The sequence below is a fragment of the Thrips palmi genome, unplaced genomic scaffold, assembly GCF_012932325.1.
Source record: "Thrips palmi isolate BJ-2018 unplaced genomic scaffold, TpBJ-2018v1 HiC_scaffold_17, whole genome shotgun sequence".
Classification (NCBI taxonomy): Eukaryota; Metazoa; Arthropoda; class Insecta; order Thysanoptera; family Thripidae; genus Thrips; species Thrips palmi.
The window spans coordinates 14198408-14222903 of NW_023144626.1; the positions used below are offsets into that span (position 1 = coordinate 14198408).

The 24496-nt window shown below is 46.8% G+C and overlaps 2 protein-coding genes across 2 annotated transcripts; both read right to left on the reverse strand.

Moving 5' to 3' along the window:
- Nucleotides 1–4691: 4691 nt before the first annotated feature.
- On the reverse strand, nucleotides 4692–5369 carry LOC117643364 (chromatin remodeling protein EBS-like). The gene is made up of 3 exons (XM_034382207.1): nucleotides 5221–5369; nucleotides 4938–5011; nucleotides 4692–4858 (listed from the first exon to the last, which is right to left on the reverse strand). Exons 1-3 carry the CDS (start codon nucleotides 5277–5279, stop codon nucleotides 4692–4694), a joined length of 300 nt encoding a protein of 99 aa, XP_034238098.1. The 5' UTR covers nucleotides 5280–5369.
- Nucleotides 5370–18580: 13211 nt separating this feature from the next.
- On the reverse strand, nucleotides 18581–23403 carry LOC117643752. The gene is made up of 3 exons (XM_034382827.1): nucleotides 23141–23403; nucleotides 20060–20189; nucleotides 18581–19787 (listed from the first exon to the last, which is right to left on the reverse strand). Exons 1-3 carry the CDS (start codon nucleotides 23196–23198, stop codon nucleotides 19601–19603), a joined length of 375 nt encoding a protein of 124 aa, XP_034238718.1. The 5' UTR covers nucleotides 23199–23403; the 3' UTR covers nucleotides 18581–19600.
- Between the last annotated feature and the right edge of the window lie 1093 nt (nucleotides 23404–24496).

The window sequence follows — 24496 nt, forward strand, 5'->3', positions numbered from 1 at the left end:
TCGAGCGCTGGATGCCTGCTGGCGAGCGCCCCGGGGCGCGCGCCCCACGTGAAACCGCGGAGACCGGCTCGTCCCGATACGTCATCGAGTGCGGCGCGCGCCTTGACGCCCTCCAGCATGACGGCGTGCACGTGCAGGATCTCCTCCTTGGCCTCCTTAATGAGCTCGGCGTGGCCGGCGGGGCGCGGCGACGCGGACACCAGCTCCTGCAGCAACTCATAGAGAAACGCAAGCTTGCCCCTGCAGTCCCTCCGCCACTCCCTGGTGAACTTGGCAGCGTGTCGGCGGATGGCGGGCTTGGCGACCTGCAGCCACCACTCGATGACGTCGGCGTCACCCCGCGCCGCCACGCACCGCGCCCACTCGTCGCGCAGGCTGGGCAGGTACGCCGGGTCTCGCAGGATCCTGCTGTCGAAGCGCCACGCTGAGGGCGGCCTCGGCGGCCGCGGTGCGACCACTCCACTGAAAGTCACTGACACTGCACTGTGATCACTGAAGGCCACCGCCACGGCCTCCGCGGCGTGCACGGCGAGCTGCGGCGGGGCGTACACACGGTCGAGCCTGGCCGACATGGCCGCCGTGGCGAACGTGTGACCCGGCCGGGGGGAGGCCCGGGGCCACACGTCCTCGAGTCCAACACCCTGCAACAGCTGCGCCAGCTCGGGGCACTTCATCGTGCTGCCCGTCGTGTCTCTGTCACTCAGCACGCAGTTGAAATCCCCGCCGAGCACCGGGGTAATTCTTTCCCAAGTCACCCGAGGTCCCGAAATCGATGTCTCCGATTCCGACGAAACTTTGTGGGTGTGTTTCCTATGGAGCAAAGAGCTCCAGAAAAAATTTTCAACTTTTTTGGTCGGCCCAAAAAATTTTAATCACGTATTTTGTAAAAAACACTGAAACCTGCACTAAAAATTTGTTTGTTGCCTGAGGGCGACCTGCCCGGTGGATTTTTTTCTTTTCATGGTACTGAAAAAAAAAGTCCCCGAGAGCCACTTTAAAAGTCATTTGTTCCAGGAGATATGGACCAAAAAATTCGTTTTTCGCGAATACCCAAAAAATGCATCCGAATTTTTTGATGATAATTTTTTTTTAGGAAGGTCCTGTGGTGGTCTATCACCCTTATTGGTTTTGGGTTTGGCCAATGGAAAACCGAATAAAAATTGCGTTTTTTCCGTTTTTTCCGCAGTTTTTGGCCCATAGTATCGCCATTTTAAGTCTGACTTAATGAGCGCCATTAGACTTTTTTTTCGCCTTTTCAAGACGAATCGATTGATATAAGTTGAAGTCAAATCGGAGTATTTTGAAAAATCGCCTTTTTTACGCATCTAGATTAGTTGGTTCCCGATCGTAAAAAGGGCAATTTTTCAAAATACTCCGATTTGACTTCAACTTATATCAATCGATTCGTCTTGAAAAGGCGAAAAAAAGGTCTAATGGCGCTCATTAAGTCAGACTTAAAATGGCGATACTATGGGCCAAAAACTGCGGAAAAAACGAAAAAAACGCAATTTTTATTCGGTTTTCCATTGGCCAAACCCAAAACCAATAAGGGTGATAGACCACCACAGGACCTTCCTAAAAAAAATTATCATCAAAAAATTCGGATGCATTTTTTGGGTATTCGCGAAAAACGAATTTTTTGGTCCATATCTCCTGGAACAAGTGACTTTTAAAGTGGCTCTCGGGGACTTTTTTTTCAGTACCATGAAAAGAAAAAAATCCACCGGGCAGGTCGCCCTCAGGCAACAAACAAATTTTTAGTGCAGGTTTCAGTGTTTTTTACAAAATACGTGATTAAAATTTTTTGGGCCGACCAAAAAAGTTGAAAATTTTTTCTGGAGCTCTTTGCTCCATAGGGAACATACCCACAAAGTTTCGTCGAAATCGGAGACATCGATTTCGGGACCTCGGGTGACTTGGGAAAGAATTACCCACCGCACCGGGCCCCGCGGCCGCGAGGAGCTGGGCGACGTCCTCGGCGAAGAACGCGGCACGCTCCTGCCGCCGCCTGCTTCCCGCTGGCGCGTACACACAGACGTAGGCCTGGTTGCCTACCTTGGCGGCGCACCCTCGCCCGCTCGGCAGGGCCAGCAGCGGCGTCAGGACGAGTCCGTCGCGTACCAGGATGGCGGTGCCGCGGCGCGCCTCCCCGGTGTTGAGCATCGCGGTGTACCCGGGCACGTCCAGGGCGGTGACAGCGACCTCCTGCAGCAGGGCGACGGCGACCTTTCTGTCCACCAACAAGCTGCGCAGCGCCTCCCACTTCGCCGGCGACGTGGCTGCACAGAGGTTAACAGTTAAGACAGTCATGTTCATTTTGATGACGATGTTGAGGGGGCGTGCTTCTTGGTCTTGTTGTCCATCCCCGCCTTGGTGGACTGCTTGCCGCCGTCGCCCAAGTTGGAGAGAGAGCGCTTGAAGGGGCCCGAGAGCGGGCGGCCCTGCTCCACCTGGGCCTTGACCTTGGCCCACTTCTGGACCGACGTGAGCGGCATCCTGCTGCCGTCAGAGAGGCTGATCTTCGCCGCGTTCCTCCTGGTGGTCCTAGTGCTTCGCGCCGTCTCCCAGCTGTCCTGCGCGTCCATCGCGGCCTCGGTGGTGGGGGTCAGGACGGTCTCGAGGTCCTCGGCGTCGGCGTCGTCCGTGGTCTCGGGGATCACGATGGGGTCCGCGGCCGGGAACTGCCACTCGTCCGCCAATAGCTCCGCATTGAACAGGAAGTTCCTCGGCTTGTTGGAGAGAGACGGCTGCTCGCCGCTCGCCTCGGACGCAGCCGCCGCCGGCTTGACTTGCGGTGTAGGTCCGCTGCCCGTCACCACACTGTCGCGTGGAGTCTCTCTGGTCGGGCTCACGATCTTGGCGTACGGGTTGTCCACGCGCCGCGACGGAGACTTCGTTCTGCTGTCTTTGCTGCCCCCCTCCCCCTGGTCCCTCTGCTCAGTGCCGTCGATACCCCCCGCCGCCGCTCGGCGCGCCGCGTCGTCTGCTTGCCTCCTCTCGTCGCGGGGCGCACGCAGCCGGTTGGCGTAAGGGAGTATGGGGCGATTTGTAACAGGGGCGATTCGTAACACATGCGTTTATTAATTTAAGTGGAGGGAGCAGAGGAAAATCTGAGTATGGCCCCTCTTTCGCTTCAAGTACAGGGTCCTTCTACAATTAAAGCGGATGTGATCGGTGCTCAGGTATAGTTTTGGAGGGCGTCTGAAATTTAGGGTACACCGAAAACAGGTAAATCTTTTATTTTGAGTTCTAGGAAGTTTCTGTCTGAGGCTCCCCAGGTATGAATCACCATCGAAGTACTGTTGGGGCCTTGAAGCGTGACCCCTTTACAATGTAACCACGTGGCAAAAGGTGCTTTTACTTTGTCCAGTGATAGTTAGGGACGTATTTCTTGCGTAGCCGGCAATTGGGGTGATTCGTAACAGACCCGTATAAAAACAAGAATTTAAGTAATTTTTGCAATTAAATGCTTGAATTATTTCTCTAATCATCTGCTGCCTAATTCCAATACATTTACACAGTTCAAAATGCATTTTAAAGCGAGTTATTCTATTATTTCCTCCAAAATTGAAAAAAGTGAGGTTAGGGTTGACATAGCCGGTCAGTTTATGCTGAGGCGGTCAAGGGCAGCTTGTAATGTAGATTTTAAGGCGTCTGTAGGACATCCGAAGAACAACTGCTGGAGGAGATAACATTCCCGACGATGTTTCATTTAATGTGTAGGCTGTTATGAAAAGCCCCATGGCTGTTACAAATCACCCCATGCTGGGGCGATTCGTAACAGCATGCAAGGGTTTGGAAAGCGTCTTAGATTTCAAAGATTACGGACTCCAGATTGATCCAACGGAGCTGCACAGTCTAGATGAAGGGCCAGACTATTCAACTGGCACAAGTTTGACACCGATATGCAGAATGTTCTTAATTTTGTATAGAGAATTCCAAAATCTGTTACAAATCGCCCCATACTCCCTTACGTGCCGCGCTGGTCGCACGCGGCCCGCAAGTGCGTGGTGGACGCGCACACGCTGCATGTCTTCGGCTGCCCAGAGTACTCCACATATGCCACACATTCTCCCAGCCTCACAAAATTCGGCACGTGCCGCTCCGGTTCCATTTGCACAAGCCTCACTCCCGTCATGATTCCCGCCAAACCCGACTTCTCTCCGTAAACCTCAAACCTCATGTCCAACACTCTCCCGTACTCACTCAGCACCTTCTTCACCTCGCTCGCTGGCAGCTCCGTCGGCAGGTTCCTCACTCGCAGCAGCTTGAGCCCCAGCCCGGACGTGGAGACACTGACTTTGACGGCGGCGCCGTCGGGGCCCAGCGCAGCGTCCAGCACGCCCGCCGTCACTCTTCCAAAAACTTCATCACTCGCAACCTTCACAAACACTTTCCTGCTTCCAAATTCTCTCTCCACACTTCGCACATCCTTCAACTCCACTCCAAACTCACTCTTCAACAGCTTCACCACTTCCACGGCACTGGGGAACTGGGCGGCGTCCCGCTCCACTTCCAACGTCACTGTTTGTTTACGTAGCGCGGCCATGGCGGCGCGCGGCCACGCGCGGCGGAACGGAGCACAACAAACTGGGCGGCAGGGGGCACTAAAGTCCTAGGCACTGGCAGAGGTGGCGGGGACCAGGGGCCCCCAGAGGGGGATCACAACACGCAAAACACAACACGGCACGTCACTGCGTCAGGCGGGGGATGTTGGCCAAGGCCGCACCCGGCCTGTCACGCTGCTCCGCACCCGACCGCAGCCGGAACGGAACGGAATCATTAGTACCATTAGTTTGGGTGACTGCATTGTTTACCCTCACGCAAACAAAACATGACCAATGTATGAAATTATTTGCTGTAAAAAGGGGGAAAAAATATTAGTTGTAACAGACTTGTCATTTGTCGGTGAAAAATAAAATTTGATATGAGCATACCTTCGGTTTGGTTCTCAACTCCTACACATGTTCCATGGAACCATTCTTTACACGATTCACACTCAATCATGAAACTAGAACCAAAAAATATAAAATTAGGATGAAACACTATCCCCAGTCGACTACAATAATGCAAAATTGATTTAATTTAAGGAACAGGACATAAAATGCGGGCAAACCCTCAGCCAGGCCCAGCCAAGACCCATCGGCAATTTCCTTGAATAAAGGGCATAACCTAGGCAAGTGAAATTCAGTAGCACGAGCGAATAAAAATGATCCCTACCCGTCTTCTGGTCCCCGGCAGTGGCAAAACACATCATCTTTCGCCTTTCTTGAACTCATGATGTCTTGCGTAAAATTTAAATGCACTACGGTTTTGCGCCAAGCAACGGTATTATGGAAAACTCGCCCGGACCCCGAACCAACAAAAAACGGTCGAAATCGGTGACGTCACTTGGCTCCTAAATTCTTTCAGGTGCCCTACCGAAATCCGTGGGGTGGGGGGCAGCGTGCGCGCGCCGCCTTCATCCCCACTCCGCCGATTTCGACCCCCACCACCGCTCAGCACGGCCTCCCGACGCCCTTTTGTTTCTCCCGTCCTGTCGCTGACTTCCGGTCTGCGTTTTCTCCGAAGTACCCTATTAACAATTTTCTTTCTTCCTTGTATCGTATGTTTAAACATGTTCCTCTCAGACGTGCAGAGTATACTGCTGTCACGGGGTCCGCAGTTTTTCCTCTTAAATTTTGTGCGGTGAGATGGGTTGAAAATAAAATTGTGGCACAACGCGCACTTGAAATGCTTGAGTCTCTTCATGTTTATGTTAAGGCTGTGGACAATCAGATGCCCAAAAAGCTGTCTAGGCGTCATCCTGATTATAGGAGAAGCTTCCCAACTGTCTCCAATTCTACTCCTTTTAAGATTATCTCAAAATGTCTAAAGGATAGGCTGCTTGGTGCGAAACTAAGTTTCTTCAAGTCCGTTGCTTCAAATCTTGAAGACAATTTCCTGAAACCATACCAGACGGATGAACCCATGGCTCCATTCCTTTTCGACGACCTCGTTGGAGTAGTGAAGTCTATCATGCAGAAAGTGGTGACACCTGAAAGCATGACAGTGGCGGACAAGTCCTTGCATGAAATTGAACTTTCTGGTGAGAATCTCATTCCCGCTGCCAAAGTGAGCATAGGCTCTTCTGCCAAGAAAGCAATTAATAATGAGATCAGTGCCAGAGGCAGTATACCCGACAAGGACGTACTTCTCTTCAGACAAGATTGCAGAACTTACTACTGTTTGTTTTTGAAGAAAACGTTCGAGCGGAGTCCTCTTACTTATCCTTTTGCAATGTACATATCATGCCTTAATCCTGAAGTTCTGGCCAAGAATAAAAAAGTGGCAGTGAAAAGACTTGAATTTTGTTTGGAAACCTTAGTGACACATTAGGAACACATTTCTGGTCCCTTGGCTGACAAAATAAAGGAGCAGTACTCCATGTTGTGTGATCTTCCCTCATCAAAGGCACTCTTTTCTCAATATAGAAGAAAAGACGTTCGTCTCGATGACTTCTGGGTTGGCCTCATTTCGGGCGCAGGCAGAGATCTCTCCGATCTTCTAGTACTTGTGAAGAAGATCCTTGTTCTGTCTTACGGCAATGCCAGTTTGGAGCGGGGTTTCTCCGTGAACAAGGAGTGCGTCACTGTAAATCAGAAGGAGGTCAGCTTGGTGTCTCTTCGGATAGTGCATGATGCCATTCAGCAAGCTGGTGGGGTTACAAAGGTACCCATAAATAAGTCCATGATTCAGTACGCACGCAACGCGAGGTCCAGATACGAAGAGCACCTACGTTTGCAGAGAGACAAAGCGACTGAGGCGGAGAAAGAAATCAAACGGAAGCGGGAGGCGACCCGTCTAGCTAAGGAGCTTGCAATGAAAAAAGCTAAATTGCTTGCAGATGCCCAGAAGGAGGCAGAGTTAATTGACGAGCAGATTGAAAACATGTCTTGAAATATGTTTTCAGCTTTACTTTCGTGAGTCCTGTATCATTTTGTTTTGTTTTGTGTTCCTTCACAAAGTTTTATTTTTTGACTAGTGTTACCCATGTTTTGTTGAGTTTGTTCTCAAATAAATGTATTCTTCGGCATTTTTACTTTTTACTGTTTTGTACCTACACATGTTCCATCTTTAAGGCACCTCTCAACACTTACCACGCTGTTGCGGCTACTATTGTCTTAAGGTTACTGTAAAGTGAAAAAATGTGAAATATCATTTTCCAAAATAATTGTGGCATCATGTTTGTATTTAGGTTTCAGGTTGCTTACTATAAGATGAACTTAAACCCAAAGTTGAGGCACTCAACTCCCATTATTTCCTGAGTTATTGCAGTTTACGTAACAAATTTAGTCGTTTCCTAAAAATTCTCCTTGCGATGAACCAAAAGTTGTCGAGACTTGATTTTTGTTTTACAAGTTCTTTATTGATTTGCCTATCTCGTAGCAAAGCCGGATTTCCAAAATTCCAACATGAAACAGGAATTTTTATCAAAAAACTCAAAAAAACACCAAAAAATACCAAAATTTTACCAAATTTAAGTAAAAAATTCAAAACGCATTTTCCAAACAGTAATTACAGCTTATCTATGCATATATTGTCAAATCCGGCTTTGCTAGTCTGTTTGCATGTCCATTAAGCCTTAAAATAAAAAGTCACACCTCCGTAAACTTTTTGGTTCATCGCAAGGAGAATTTTTAGTAAACGACTAAAATAACACTAAAACCCTCATAACTTTGGAACTAATGGGAGTTGGGAGTCCAGTCTGTGGCTGTAAAAGTTTTTTATAGTAAGCAACTAAATCACCAAAAACCAAAGCACTGCCACCTATACTTTGGAAGATAGTTTTTTCACCTTACAGTAACCTTAACCATAAGCACATTGATGCTTTGATTTTTGAATTCCGGGCGATCTGTACCTTTTAAAATCGGATATGATCCCCCTAAAATAATCGCCTGGACCCGGAAAAACTCGGTAAAATCACCGGAAAAAAACCGGGAAATAACCGGGAATTTTTTCTAGACAATCCTGCGGTCACCCTGCGTGTTTCGGCAGGCTACTGAGTTGCGCTACGCGCGTCCGCTCGCTGTCGCTCGCGAACGCGCTCCGCACTGAGGGAAAAAATCACAGTAAATCCTGTAGTGATAAGTACAGCTGTCGCTGTAGTTCAGAGTACAGGATTTACCGTCCTTTTTTACAGGATCTACTGTACTTTGTACGGGATTTACTGTTACCACAGGAGTGGAGTACGTGTTAAGGGAAATGTCCGGATCCCGGCGACTCCTAAGATTTACCGGTAAATGATAGGAGTAACCTACCCAACCCGGGAAATGTCTGTCCGAGCCAGGTTCTCCTATCATTTACCGGGAAATGTTGCGGTAAATCGACATTTCCCGGTCGGCTGCGGGAAATGTTGAGTGTGGAGGTTGGTTATGGTGTCTAGGTCAAGGTGTCTATTATTGGGTCGCCGCTACAGCAACCGATCCCGGCGCGCTACTCCCAAAATTCGAAATTTTCAGTCTAAATGCCTCGAAGAAAAAGTAGAACATGTTGAATAAAAAAATTCCCTCTCCATCCAACCTCCTCACTCAACATTTCCCGCAGCCGACCGGTAAATGTCGATTTCCGCAACACTTCCCGGTAAATGATAGGAGAACCCGACATTTCCCGGGTTGGGTAGGTTACTCCTAACATTTACCGGTAAATCTTAGGAGTCGCCGGGATCCGGACATTTCCCTTAACATATATAATAATATATGGCGTTATTTTCACACCGCGTGTCTGCAACGGCTAATTTTCTTCTTGTCACGCCATAATTTGGCTATGTGTCCGACCATTACGTTTCCAGTGAATGCAATACCTTAAATTGCGCTTCAATTATGATATTCATTTACAGTCGACATCCAAACAAGACACAAAACCAACCAAGAAAAGAGGAAAGAAAAAGCAGGACAAGAACAAAAAAGTGGACAAGGAAACAGAGACAATTCAAACTGTCAGTACTCAACCATAGTTTCGAATTCAAAATCATTTTCACACCACTAATAAAAGATTTCCAGGCTGACAAAACAACATCAGTATCCGGTTTGTCAGGCGGAGATGTAATGCCGTTACAAAACCAAGCAGTTGAAGAAAGCGAAGAAACCCAACAAAGATGACAAAGGAAATGATACGGTACTGGTAACACCTCTATAAACACGCTTTAGCACAAAATTACCAAGTCACTAAATATTTTTATTTGCAGGCTGAAAAGAGTACATCTATAACGGGTTTGTGCCCAAATGATACGCCAAAAGATATAACAACAGAGGAAATAGAAGAAATTACGCCTCTAACAAGTGCCACAAAGGAAAAGCCAACAAAGAACAAAGATACAGACAAAGAAAAACATAAGGACACAGAAAATAAGGTAAGCGTTCTTCAACATATAAAAAAAGAAATACATTTGCTTAAGCACTAGCATTTTCTAACCATATTTTTTTTTCTCTGGGTAGGATTCTTCTGATGAGGCGAATAAGCTAAACAAAGCGAATGAAAATCTACAAGATTTTCGATCAATTAATGATTTGCCTGAGAAACATTACTATAAATGTTTGAAATCGGTACAACCCAAAACAGCAAAACAATCAGAGTTCAGCTACAAGAGAATGAGACTGAAGTATTTTATGCTCACCTTCCTAGGAGATTCCTAAAGGTTATTGAAGATAACCCAAAGGAATACCTAACCATTAGCAACTCAGATAAACCATTTTACATGGCTTTCCTTGGTTTGAAAGGAAAAGGCTTTCAGATACATTTTACTCGAAACCCGCAAAAGCATCAGTAAACATAATCAACATAGTTCTTCATCTGAAGCTAATAAGTACTGCTAAGTTGTTGTTTTTTCATGCTTTTGTAGTGTAGGGCACTATAAGTGATTAGGACGGGTAAGTGACGAGAGAGAGAGTAGGGGTTCACAGGTTTATCAGGGAGATCCGCACAGACCGAGACCAGGCTACGGACTGTTGACCGGCCCTGAGGCGCGATCCAACTTATAGTCTGGGCAACAGTGACACCTTGCTTGGTGGGTGAGTTCAGAAGGAGGAGTATTGTAGGACCTTAGCCAAGAGTGAGGGAAGCAAGCCGGAGTGGGGAAGAAGACGAGAAATAAAAATGCTGACTGACACTTGTTAGCTCTGCTTTACACCGTCAAATCTCTACACCACTCCCAAAATGTTAACTCTCCTTTGCCTTTGTTAAGCTATTCTTTTCCTATTCCTTTTTCCTTTTGTACGTTCTTTATTAAATTTCCATCCTTCTTGTTGTTAAGTTGTCATTCTGTCTGGGTTGGTAATACTGACTCTGTGCCTTCTCTTAGTGTTGTTTTTCTTCTGCTTTTGACTTGTCTTTTCAACCGAAACAAAAGTTCCTTCAGGCAATATTTCGGGTTATTACTTTGAGACTTTGTGAAACACATTCTACTTCTCCGCAGTCTTCACTCCGCATACGCTCTGTTACAGGCAGCGTTGCCCCTCTTGGCGGTCCCGTCTCCCTCGAGTTTGACTGGGGCGGCAAGTTGTATAAGTGGAACGGGTATGAGGCTGATATTGCGGAGGACTGTATTGTGGGTAGCGACATGATGGCGCACTTTGTCGTTAATATATTGTACTCCAACCGTACGATCCAAGTGTGCCGCGACCCCCGGCACTTCCTGCTACCACCGCGCAGGCCGTTCGGCTTCCCTTCACCACAAACGAGGAGCGCGTCTCCGCCGCCCCCTTCTCGGTGTACTATGTGGTGCACAGCGGCCCCCGGTTCGAGCTGCCTCCTGGCGCCATCTGCCCGATCATGGCCACCATTGCGCGCGGAGACGGCCTGCCGTTCGAGGAGGATCTTGGTGGAACCCGTGGCGCCGGAAACCCCCGGCGCACAGTGCGGCCGATCCCGAAAAACGCGGACATAAACGACTTTTTCAATTTTGAGCTACAATTGTTTCCATAGTGGGATTCGAAACTAGGATGATTCTTACGTCTAAAAACAGTTTACTCGTATTTTTGCACACCCGAGAACGTCTTCTGTAGCCCTTCAAAGATACGTGTTTTGGCGCCAACGAAAGGGGCAACATAACCTATACATGTTTCCAAAGCTTTTATCAAGTTCCTTGAGCCACCGAAGCAGGCCGCGAAAATGCCCCAGGTACAGCTCGATCCCTCGTCTTTCACGAGCAATAAGGAACTTTACCAATATTTGCAAAATAAGTATTCTAAATTAACTTTTTCCTGGGAGCCCGCGCGTCTTCAAATTCATATAGTTTCGATTGAGATATAAAATGATTCCCGGGGATTCCCGTCGTTTGGCGCACATCAAATTAAAGCTTGATACTTCCTTGATCGATTCCAACAAAGATTGGGCCCAGCACGCCCCAGCCGCAGCTGTGCTGAGCAAGTATGTTCCTTGATTTCTGCACTTGTCGCCATATTTCCACCTTAGTGGACGGGTCGGTATCGATACAACAATCACAGCAGGGACAGTCAAATTGAGTCTCCTCAAGTTTGGAAGGTCGGTGAATCCATCCGTGACCGCATTTTTGACAAAACAGGGGCGGAACCAGGAACAAAAAGGGGGGTAAATTTTGAAATTTGACCAAATTGTTTAAAATTTTGTATTGGGGAGTTTTAAGGGTATCTAAATCTATTTTTGGCAATTTTGTTGACCTATCAAGTAAAATAGAACTTTCCCCCCTTTTAATTCCCTGATCCGCCCCTGCTATAGCAAAATTAAGTTTTGAAATGGATTTAGAGACCCTGAAAACCCTCGGATGCAAAATTTCAGTCTGTTTGAAATACTTTTAAAATTTACCCCCTTTCATATTTCTGGTTCCGCCTCTGCTGTATCAAAATTGAGGTAAGAAATAGAAACAGAGACCCCGCAAACCTATCTGAGCGAAAACTCGTCGGCCTACGTTTGCTAGGAACAGTTTTTTTTAAATATGTCCGTCTTTTTCGAGATCGGCCGCACTGTGCGGCGGCGTCATGGCGGCACAGACGGCCCCCATGGCACCGCACGTCGAGAGGCCTCTTGACATGTCCACGGGGGCGCCACGGGGAGGACCTGCCACGGCAACCTCCGGCGGCGCGGACACATCCGCGCGTTCGCGAGCAACAGCGAGCGGACGCGCGTAGCGTCACTGCCGAAACACACGCCTGTTCGTCACGCGACCAACAAAAAATCGCCAAAAAGACATACCACTAACTGATAACCACCCTAGGTTAAGCTAGGTCCCTTTCCATCCGATTCCGTTCCCTTTCATCTCCTTCGCTCACGTTCCGTCCCAGGCTTCCCTCTCATTCTCTCCCCTTCCGTCACATTCGATTCCGTCCCACTGCATGCCGTCTGTTTGTCACAGTTTCCGACCTTCCTCCGTCCCATTCCCTCCCCTTCCGTCCCATTGGATGGCGTCTGTTCGTCACAGTTTGGGTTCCTCCTCCGTCCCCTTCCGTCCCATTCCTTTGTAGCCAACAAATTACTGACAGACTAAAACTGAATATTGTTAAACGGAGGCACCGGCAAGCCTTGGATGCAGAGTGGGTGAGGGTGATCAGCTTTGACTTTTCTAATCTCGCAAATGTTTGGGCGCCAGGCGACAAAGTCACCATCAAAGGAAATAGGCTACTTGAACTCAACACCGATTTAACAATAACAGGAACCATTTTATTAACGGACAGATCACACTTAACTCAAGCACAGAACTCACACCAAGGGCAAAACTCAAGCACATACAAATCCATACTCATATCCATACACACAATCACAAATACAATCAAACCGAACCAACGGTTCTCACAAACAGAACTAAATTAAAATCAGCACGGGCACGCCATGGGCACTGGCTTCAGCAGAATATCAACAGCTCGAATAAGAACCGTACAAATTCTATCAAATCAAAAGAACTTAACTAGTTCACTGAAGAGTGCAAAGATAACCTCTCCCAAGGTATGACTAAAACACACTGGGCAAGATTAGTCCAATACCCAGGCGAACACAAACTCATAAAGTGTCTCAACGAAAAGACTGCCTGACTTAAACAGATCGGTTTTGCTACTTGCAAACAATTCAGAACTTTGAACTAAGAAACTAAACCAAAGACTTACTGAAGTACACACTTATAACTGAGACACATAATCACAGCACTGACTGCGAACTTCTCACTCGGAAGATTTGTCCATATCCAAATCACTTCACTACACAAGCTTGCAGTTCCAGATCTTGGAGTGAAGGAACACATGGCGGAGAATGGCCTCAACGCACAGTGTGACGAACCAAATACAAAACCCTGAAAATACACAATACACGGAATGAGATGCCAACGGTTCCAACGCTCCCTAGTTGAATGCAAGGACACAGTAAAAGTCCCGCCTTGAAATCCTAGAGGCTGTCTTGGTTTTGTTTCCAAGAGGTTTGGGTGAATTTTTTAAATGGCCCAAATCAAAATCACTGTTCGGAAATGGACTTGTCTCGAGAAGACAAACAAAAAATGGTTTGGATTGGAAGTCGACATGAATTTCAAGGCAGCACTTTTACCGTGTCGAGATCACAAGTTTTTTTTTTAAATCGGTGTCGAAGTTGACGATTAAACGGTTACGAAAGTACTGCAAACATACATGTCCGGTGGAAACTATTGAATTTAACGTACCAAGAACAGCAAAGCAATTTACGAAGTAGTGGTCTTCGTAGTCAAGTGCATCCTTCAAATAATTTGTAACGACACGAAATCGTCCTTAAAAGACAAAAGAAAGTTTCAGTGATTTTGGGAGTGCATTGTACTACCTATGAACTATCCACAAAATGAAAAGTGAGGACTACTGACGAATTAGAATTGTCACTGGTTTGTAAATCTTCCTTTCTTTCTTGAAATACAGGCTTCTCCCAGCCCGCTCCTGTCCGGCATCCAGGGACTTTCGGGTCTGAGCAACCTTCAGGGCCTTCCCGGTCTTAGCAACCTTCAGGGCCTTCCCGGTCTGAGCAACCTTCAGGGCCTTCCCGGTCTGAGCAACCTTCAGGGCCTTCCTGGTCTTAACGGTGTCCAGAACATCGCCAGCCTTCCCGCCCAGCTGGCCTCCTCAGCCGCCAACGCCGCCCAGGGTGCCTATATAGCCCCAATCCAACTGACTGACTCACTGACTCATCCACTGACTCACTCACTCATAGAAATGTTTGGGGTCAAGGAGTAGTCGTAGAGACTTGCGGCTTTTTCCATTCGATTCCAAATTTAATGGGAAAATAGGGAAATATCCCAAAAGTTGAAAATTTCTCACCGTTTCCGAGCAAACCTACTCAATCTTCTAAAAAGGGGACCGAATGACTAAAAATTTTTATTCGCCCAGAGGTCTGGTCGAGAATTTCCGAAACTGCAGCAGTCGGGTCCCCGCCACCGGCATTTGGGTAAATCATCATCATCATCAAGAATCTATATAGCCCCAATCCGACTGACTGACTGCGACTCACTCACTGACTCACTCATAGAAATGTTTGGGGTCAAGGAGTGGTCGTAGAGACTTGCGGTTTTTTCCATTCACCTCTACTCTTGTCAAAGCAGTCTTCAATATTTTCCGGACCTTGTATGCACCCATTGACTGCCACAGTAGCCAATGCAACACAAGCTATCTATTTGGGCAGTAAAAGTAGCTTAATTATATGGTCAAAAGCTGTTAAATAGACCTTTCAAAGAAGCAGCACATTTACTTCCTTAGAAAATTTGCCTTTGGTCACCACGGACTTACTGAAAATACTTCGGCACGCGCCCCACATATGCGGGGGTCTGGGGGCGGAGCCCCCAGCGAGCAGCGCGAGTCTTAACCTTATAACTGTACTCACGACACTACACAATAAACAACAGAAACGGTGCAAGGCAGAACTCAAAGGACGAAATATCAGTGTCAACCTCGACTCATTGATCTTTCATTTCATTGTATCCACCCAATGGATCATGTTGATAAAAAGCGCCACCAAACTCTCCGGAAATATTTTTAGGAACATTTCTTCTGTTGTCACAGCGTCTCACCGTGCCGAGTACGGCCTCTTTAATTTCTCATAGTCTCGTTTATATATTTTTCATCCTTGTTTCCATTATTGACACTCCACAGCAGACAAAACTTCTCCCTTGTTTACCTTGTATGAACAATCTTTGTCTACAAATGCTAAATAGAGGTGGAATTAATACCGACTGGTGTCATTGCGTCAGGGCAATAGAAAGCTACGGAAGTATGTTGTGAATTTCCTCCATTTTATGACTATTGCATACAATGTCAAAGTGGGCATGTCACTATTCAAACGAATGTGACAGTGCATGAATGTCACATTCGTTTGGATGTGACACGACGACACGACAGGTGTACTTGGGTACCAAGTGTCACAATCGTTTTAATGTGACAGTTCGACAGCTGATTGCGTGTCGCACTCGAAGTAATGTGACTAAGCGGTGCGGTGTGTCACATGGCTCATTCTCCAAAAAGTGGGCAACTTTTCGCCAATTTTTTGTCCCTCACTTTTTTGGCGCGTTCGCGAGTGGACATCCATAAGAACTAGCATACGTGAATGGACAAAGTGCGTACGGGGGTGGACAGGGTGCGTTCGCGAGTGGACAAAGTGCGTACGGGGGTGGACAGGGTGCGTTCGCGAGTGGACAAAGTGCGTACGGGGGTGGACAGGGTGCGTACGTGAGTGGACAAAGTGCGTACGCGAGTGGACAGGGTGCGTACGCGAGTGGACAAAGTGCGTACGGGGGTGGACAGTGCATATGTAGAGGACTGGGTTCGTACGCGAGTGGACAGGGTGCGTTCGCGAGTGGACAAAGTGCGTACGCGAGTGGTCAAAGTGCGTACGCGAGTGGACAATGTGCGTATGGGGTGCACAGGGTGCGTACGCGAGTGGACAAGTGCGTACGCGAGTGGACAAAGTGCGTACGCGAGTGGTCAAAGTGGTCAAAGTGCGTACGCGAGTGGACAATGTGCGTATGGGGTGGTCAGGGTGCGTACGCGAGTGGAAAAAGTGTGAGCGCGAGTGGACAAAGTGCGTACGCGAGTGGACAATGTGCGTATGGGGTGGTCAGGTTGCGTACGCGAATGGACAAGGTGCGTACGCGAGTGGCCAATGTGCGTATGGGGTGGTCAGGGTGCGTACGCGAGTGGAGAAGTGCGTACGCGAGTGGACAATGTGCGCATGGGGTGCTCAGGGTGCGTACGCGAGTGGACAAAGTGCGTACGCGAGTGGACAAAGTGCGTATGGGGTGCTCAGGGTGCGTATGCGATCGGTCGATTTTCGGCTTTGTAGGGTTTAATCTTCGCTGAGATGAGTGAATTTTCAAACTTAACCAAATAGACATTACCTGACAGATTTAGATTCGTCTTAAGAGGACAAACAAAAATGTCAACACATGACAAGGGTCAAAATAGAAAATGAATGAGTTATGGGATTTTTAAAGTGCAAAAATGGTCAAAAAGACATTAAAAGTTGAATAACTCTTTTATTTTCCATTTTAACCCATTATGTGTGTTGACATTTTTAGTTTGTCTTCTTGAGACGAATCTACATCTCTAAGGTGATGTCTGTTCGGTCAAGTTTGAAAATTGACACCAGGTGCTGCCCAGTGAAAGTCCGCGCCGCAGACCCGAAAGCCGCTTCAAACGAGGTGTCCATTCGCGTACGCACTTCCTCGAAGTGGAGAGAGGTATCCATTTGCGTACTCACTTCCTCAAACTAGGTAGTGGTGTCCATTCGCGTACGCACTTCCTCAAACTAGAGAGAGATGTCCATTCGCGTACGCACTTCCTCAAACAAGAGAGAGGTGTCCATTCGCGTACGCACCACCCTTGCTTCAAACGAGGTGTCCATTCGCGTACGCACTTCTTCAACCTAGAGAAAGGTGTCCATTAGCGTACGCACCATCCTCGGTTCAAACGAGGTGTCCATTCGCGTACGCACTTCTTCAACCTAGAGAAAGGTGTCCATTAGCGTACGCACCATCCTCGGTTCAAACGAGGTGTCCATTCGCGTACGCACTTCCTCAAACCAGAGAGAGGTGTCCATTCGCGTACGCACTTCCTCAAACCAGAGAGAGGTGTCCATTCGCGTACGCACTTCCTCAAACCAGAGAGAGGTGTCCATTCGCGTACGCACTTCCTCAAACTAGAGAGAGGTGTCCAATCGCGTACGCAATTCCTCAAACTGGAGAAGGTGTCCATTAGCGTACGCACCACCCTAGCTTCAAACGAGGTGTCCATTCACGTACGCTCTTCCTCTAACTAGAGAGAGGTGTCCATTCACGTATGCATCGCCCCATCTCTGCCCATTGGCGTACGCACCCACTCCTGCCACAGATAAGTTGTCCACCGCGTACGCACCACACCAGCGAGGGGTGGGCATTTCTTCAGCGGGTGGATTTTGAGGAAATGCCATTTTTAACAATTTGAGGGACAAAGTTATAATTCACGAAAAATCCTAAATCGGGATGTAAATTTTGTAAACCTTGGTATCTTTCGAAAGGTCCAAGTGTACTCTTTAAGATTTGCACACGTTTAATGATTAAAAAGTACTTTTTGCTAGTTTAAAGTTGTATTATGTGTCGAAAAAAAAAGTGAGGGACAGGCTTTTTGGGGCAAAAAATGCCGTTTTTCTAGTTATAATATTGGTTTCAAATTACATTGCGACTCAAATTCCGTCTTCTGATAGGTTTTTTATACGTGCATATGAATAAAAAGTAGGTGTGGCGAAAAGTTTTGACCATTTGGATTGAAGTTTAGAAAAAAACTGAAAGGGACAGAAATTTGCGAAAAGTTGCCCACTTTTCGGAGAATGCGCCACATTCGTTTGACTGTAAATTTTCACCGTTTGTCACGCTCAGACTAACATCGCCGTTTTCACGTGAAAAGAAACGTGACGTCGCATTCCTTGGCTGCCAGTGTAGCGGCTACGTTTACTGCCCCATGGTAAGGCATTACTTCATATTAGAGGTCAAAGTGCCTGCGTGGCTTTTACGCCCTTTCAAAGGTTCTTTAAATTCAAAGACTTTTTCGATAAGGATAATATTATATACACGCAGCGTGTACGCAACAATGGTAAAAATTATTTGAACGCCGCGTGGCAATAATATATACATTAGAACAACACACGCAGCGTGTCTGAAATCCCAAAAGTATTATGTACACGCCGGAAGGGCCTTTCCACGCCGGAAAGGCTTTTCCAGCGTGTACATAATAAATGCAGCTGTTTCCATCACGCAGCGTGTCTGCAAGCGCTCTTAAATTATTTGCACGCTGGAAAATCTTCTCCAACGCTGGAAAAGCTTTTCCGGCGTGTCAATAATAAAGGAGGGTGTTATTTTTACGCAGCGTGTTTGCAACTCCCTATTTTATTATTTGCACTCTTGTTTTGAGGCCAGCTAGGAGATAGAGATGCCTAGGAGGAAGCCGACCGGGTGTGTCGCCTCGTAGTCTAGTGGATACGTGCCTGCATGTCACTCTTTTGGCAAGGGTTCGAAACTTGGAGAATTTTTTCAAAAGATGCGTGCACATAATTTTTCGGCATTCAAGGGACACGCGGCGTATGAATAATAGATCGTTGGTTGTGCAGACGCTGCGTGTCGCGCGTTCTTCTACTTGAAGCTTAAACACTTGTTTATTTCGCATTCAAGCCCATTACATACGTTAGGATTTTTTGTTGGTCCTGATCAGACGAACCGATTTCTATAAATCAGGGACACTTAACATTTAACTAACACTGCTTTCATAACGTAACATAAGACAATGTTATACTTTATAAGGGTACGGACTTATGAAAGTACTTGCAAAAGTATATCCACACCAATTCGAGACATAAAAAAATAACCTGCCCCTTTGAAAAGATGTTAGAAGTTAAGGGTAATAACTAACTCTTAAGAGTTGTACAACCTTGGTGACCCTTACTTGGAACCACAACCAATTCATAGACACACGATGGGGTACAACACAAATATAGCATCACATTTGTAGTAAACCTTAGTCACAAACAAACACAACCAATTCATAGAGGCACGTAAACCTTATGATAACGTTATGGTGCCCTTATGAGGTAAGTTAAGGATCCCTGCTATAAATAGATGTCAGTCTTGTCCACTTTGAAATTCCATCCAAATCACCTGAATGTATCGAACGTCGACGCGCGTGTAACAAACGTTGGCAGTTGTAACAAACATCGACCCAAAGTACACTTTCAACATTTAAGCCACTTAAAACAAAACTGGAACGAATTAAGCTATAATATTTCTTGGGGACCATTCTAGAGCCATCTTGAATGAACCTGCAAAGTTTCATCCGAAAAGCCGCACATTAAAATCTTGGAAATCCCGTGCCTCAAATTTCCACGTCTCGGCGAACCAACCCATGTGCGCTTAAATGCATAACCAAATTCTTGAAAATGTAATTTTAAAACCAAAACGAGTTTTATCTGATCTACGTTCGTTCAATGTGTTTTTTTTTCGTTGACTTGAAAATAATTAGTGTTAAGAATGGTTCTTTCTTGTAGTAATCATGTCTTCCTGTGTCGACCATTTCAACAACGGCTATTGCAATATGTAAAAGATTTTGGTGGCAGCCAAGATGCAATCCTACAATGGATTTTTTGCAGTGTCACGTGGAAGGGCAGCGCTGCTGCGGAACTTGGCCCAGCGAGCCATGCGATCGTTATGGAAGCCCCTGTGTACGGACACGGGGCCGGGGCCGCTGAGAAATGCAAACTCTGTCTCGTTCTCAAAGTTCTTCACTCTTGGCCATGAGTCGTCCTTGGTGGGTGCCCTGCAACAACCAAACTTTTTAAAAGGGCTTTAAATCGGTGGAGTGGCGGTCAAGGCGGTGCTCGCACGCTGCCCCCACCACCGCTCAGCACGGCCGCGCGACGCTCTTCAGTTTCTCCCGTTCTGTCGCAGGCTTCCGGTCTGGATTTCCTCCGAAGTACCCTATTCTCAGCGCACGCTTATTTCAAGCGTAAACTGATTGCGCTTGAAAACACATGGTAATATTACGCTTTAGTTTTACCAGTGAACGAGAGTGCAGAGTCTAATGCCTACCCTGTTGACGCGAACGTGGTGAACAAGTAGAGAAGGGTGCGGGAGAAGGCTAGGTCCGACGCGGAAGGTGGCGCGGGGACGTACTCGGTGAGCGGGAACAGGAACGGGAGTTCGTCGGCGTGGCCGACGCCTGGAGGAGAAAAATCTGCATTAGATGGGTCAACCCCAGGCGACTCAATGCTTTGCCTCTGTTCCTTAAATTTCTGTGACGTCAGACGCGGCTTCCGATACAGGAAACATACCACGAGAAATTTCCCTCAGCAGAAAACCAAATTTCCCGCACTCCCGATCAGAAGGTAAATAAACATTGGGGGACACTTTATATCCAGATTCTATCACCCCACTTTCCGCCCGGGTTCGAACCCGGGACCTCCGCTTCGGGAGGCAAGCTCTCTACCACTTCGCCACGGTGGCTGCTGGGTACCCAGCAGAGTTCACCTGTCTGTTGGAGTCGTTTTCCTGCAGTTGATACCAACCTTCCCGGCTCGGCGCATCAAAATACGGGACGAAATTAAAAAAGTTGTGTTTCTATGTAGACACTAAAACCAGCATGACCTGCAAGTGACTTGTTCTTTTGAATGGTTAAAATTGTTTCCGAGCTCAAAAACACGATTTAATGCTTAATCTGGACGTCCCAAAGAGGTAGCTATGCGCCTTCTGTGAAGGTGGCAGTACGGGAAGCCGCACCGCTCTAGGGTCCGGGTGCTGCCATTGGAGTCGCCTGGGGTTGAGATGGGTGGAGAGCAGTGGCGTGACAGATCTGAGGACGGCGTGACAAGATGGCCAAGTACTGTCGCGCTTCTGGTCCACATTGCCGAAAAAAAAACACCACAAACCTAAGGGAGTATGGGGCGATTTGTAACAGATTTTGGAATTCTCTATACAAAATTAAGAACATTCTGCATATCGGTGTCAAACTTGTGCCAGTTGAATAGTCTGGCCCTTCATCTAGACTGTGCAGCTCCGTTGGATCAATCTGGAGTTCGTAATCTTTGAAATCTAAGACGCTTTCCAAACCCTTGCATGCTGTTACGAATCGCCCCAGCATGGGGTGATTTGTAACAGCCATGGGGCTTTTCATAACAGCCTACACATTAAATGAAACATCGTCGGGAATGTTATCTCCTCCAGCAGTTGTTCTTCGGATGTCCTACAGACGCCTTAAAATCTACATTACAAGCTGCCCTTGACCGCCTCAGCATAAACTGACCGGCTATGTCAACCCTAACCTCACTTTTTTCAATTTTGGAGGAAATAATAGAATAACTCGCTTTAAAATGCATTTTGAACTGTGTAAATGTATTGGAATTAGGCAGCAGATAATTCGAGAAATAATTCAAGCATTTAATTGCAAAAGTTACTTAAATTATTGTTTTTATACGGGTCTGTTACGAATCACCCCAATTGCCGGCTACGCAAGAAATACGTCCCTAACTATCACTGGACAAAGTAAAAGCACCTTATGCCACGTGGTTACATTGTAAAGGGGTCACGCTTCAAGGCCCCAACAGTACTTCGATGGTGATTCATACCTGGGGAGCCTCAGACAGAAACTTCCTAGAACTCAAAATAAAAGATTTACCCGTTTTCGGTGTACCCTAAATTTCAGACGCCCTCCAAAACTATACCTGAGCACCGATCACATCCGCTTTGATTGTAGAAGGACCCTGTACTTGAAGCGAAAGAGGGGCCATACTCAGATTTTCCTCTGCTCCCTCCACTAAAATTAATAAACGCATGTGTTACGAATCGCCCCTGTTACAAATCGCCCCATACTCCCTTACTATAATTCCTGTAAAACTTTTTATCAGGGATGAACATAAATTGTTGTACAAAGTACAAAACTCAAGTGTGTACACAGGTCGAAGCACTCTACAAATCCAAAACCGTACATTGTATGCTCTACTTGGAGCATGCCTGACAAGCATGCACTTACTAGTGCATACATGCCAAGTACACGCTTACTGAAGCATACATTTAGTGCATAAGGGATAGGGAGTTATCTGCAGCAGGAAGCGTGTGGGTGATTCCGTGCGTAGGGGGTCATTTCAGGTCACCGGGGCCTTGCGCCTGAACTGAGGTTGATTTGGTAGCTTGGGCAATTCAAATTTGTTTTACTAAACGAAGACCATGTCCTCATGTGGATAAGTCGATCTAACTTTTGTTTATCTGGGTTTCGTAAGCTGCTAAAGTGTCGTTTTGTAAGTTCCGTCATGGTCACCAACACCTATAAGACAACATTGCCATGCTGTAGTATATGACTCAGCCACATCAAAAGAAAACTGGCTATTTCACTCTCTCCCCTGACTTATTCTTCACAAAATTACGGAGGGTGACCTTTGTATCATCACTTGTTGAACCCGAAACAGCCTTTGGAAAAATGTCCACCGTGTGACCATGTGACCTATGCTGTTTTTACAAATGACGGTCTACTGGGGTTCCTTTTCATTTTAGAAACTCGCGACCACTTGGGATCGAAAGAACATAAAAACACTTCCAGAAGCCCGTGCCTACAGGACCTGGGGCGGTCAAACGACGCTTCCAGGCCGTCAGAAGAGTTCAAAACGGTAAGGGTGTAAAAATGGATGTAAATTCCGTTTCGGGCCGTAGCTCCTCCATCTGAGGGAGAAAGTTCCCACAACCTTCGCTGAAAAATGCTATTTTGGATGCTGAAAATGACACCGTCAACAGTTTTTACCTATCTTGTAACCCAGCGGTTCAGGAGACTAAAAACTTGGCTTTGTAAATTCCGTAATCTGTAAATTCCGTCATTATTTCTGTAAATTCCGCCGTATTTCATAGGGAGTGAAAATAAAAGTCAACTTGTAGCGCTGCCACGCTCAGAGGGGTACTGTGGGGTACTATGTATGCCATCTACACCAAATTTAGCCCCTAAAGTTGAACTTTAAAAAAGAACATTTGGTACATCCAAAATGACCCCCTACGCACGGAATCACCCGTGTACATGGCATGTATGCACTAGTAAGTGCATGCTTGGCAGGCATGCGCTAGCTAGAGCGTGCTTGCAGGCATGCTCCAGGTAGAGCATACAGTATACGCTTTTGGATTTGTAAAGCATACCTGCCTGCAAGTACAATCCACCTGGAGCTGACACTCGACCCGGGAGCCTGCTTGCCATTCACTGTCAAAAAAGCCGTTTATTTCATGAAAAAAGGTACTGCCAGACCGTACCTCACGGTGTACAGAACGACTGTACCCAAAAACCGTGCTTCCCATAAGAGCCCATTGAAAAACCGTACTCCGTACCCGAAAAGCCGTACTGGCTGAGGTACGGTGGTACCAGGCAAATTCTCTATCAGACTGAGCCTGTACCTTCTCCCGTGGATTTTTTCTACAGTGAAGTATACGCACGCCAGGTGGCGCAAGTACACAGTTTCTCTGCTTTAACACTAGAAGCGCCGGGTTTTCGGATTACCGTAAAGCGCCGAGCGGGCCAATTTGACCCAAGGGCATTTTCGTCGTACATGTCAACTCTTGAACCGTCATTTCGACTCAACGGGAACCTGAAACGGAGTTGTAGACCCTTAGCAAGTCAAAGGATAAAATTTGGTGCACAGGGGTCACAGGGGACGAGGTAGGCAACCCGCAAACCATGATTTGCTGTTCTTAGTGTTTTCTACTGTGCCTCGTTGCCGAAACGTTTTTGAAGATAATAGATGGCATAATTGTAGTTGCCTTATGATCGAGATAGTGACCTTTAATCAAATTACTGAACCGTAGACCAATAGGACCTGGCCACACTCTTAAAACCTTACGAAGTATTTTGAGCATACATATAACAAACTAAAATACTTTGTTAATACGAAGAAATAGTTCGTAAATTACGAAGTATTTTCTTTGTAAGCTTACGTATGCTCAAAATACTTTGTTATACAAACTACTTTTCTTTGTAAGGCCCAAAATAGTTTGTAAGGTTTTCTCAGTGCAAACCTTCAAAGCATAGCTGCAAGGCATGCCCGGAAACCAGGATTCATAGCAACGGAGAGCTCATAGTAAGGAGGATTGAGTGCTCGATTGAGTATGTGCTAAAAAGGCTGGAATGTAAGAGACATGTGTAAACACCCTCGGGTACTCAATTAACTCGCCACAATCAGCAAGGCGCGTAGTAGGTTCTAATTTGCGTCCTTTCGTCAACTAGCATTCCGTGATCTGTCCTAACCAGTTTTACTCCTGCTGTATCCCTGAGATGGGTTTCCGTGTCGTCCATCGTCCTGACCGGCTTGTAGAGACATCTAGGGAATGAATTGTTGTCGAACTAGTTAAAATGTACGGAGGCAAGTGAATTACTCTGAAATACTAGACACGAGAGCAACAAAGTGGACCTCGGCATTTTATTTATCTCTTTACGCATGAGTAAGTGATGGAGTCCTTTGTCCCAAGGATTCGGGCTGAGCGTGCTATGAGTGCCACTGAAGG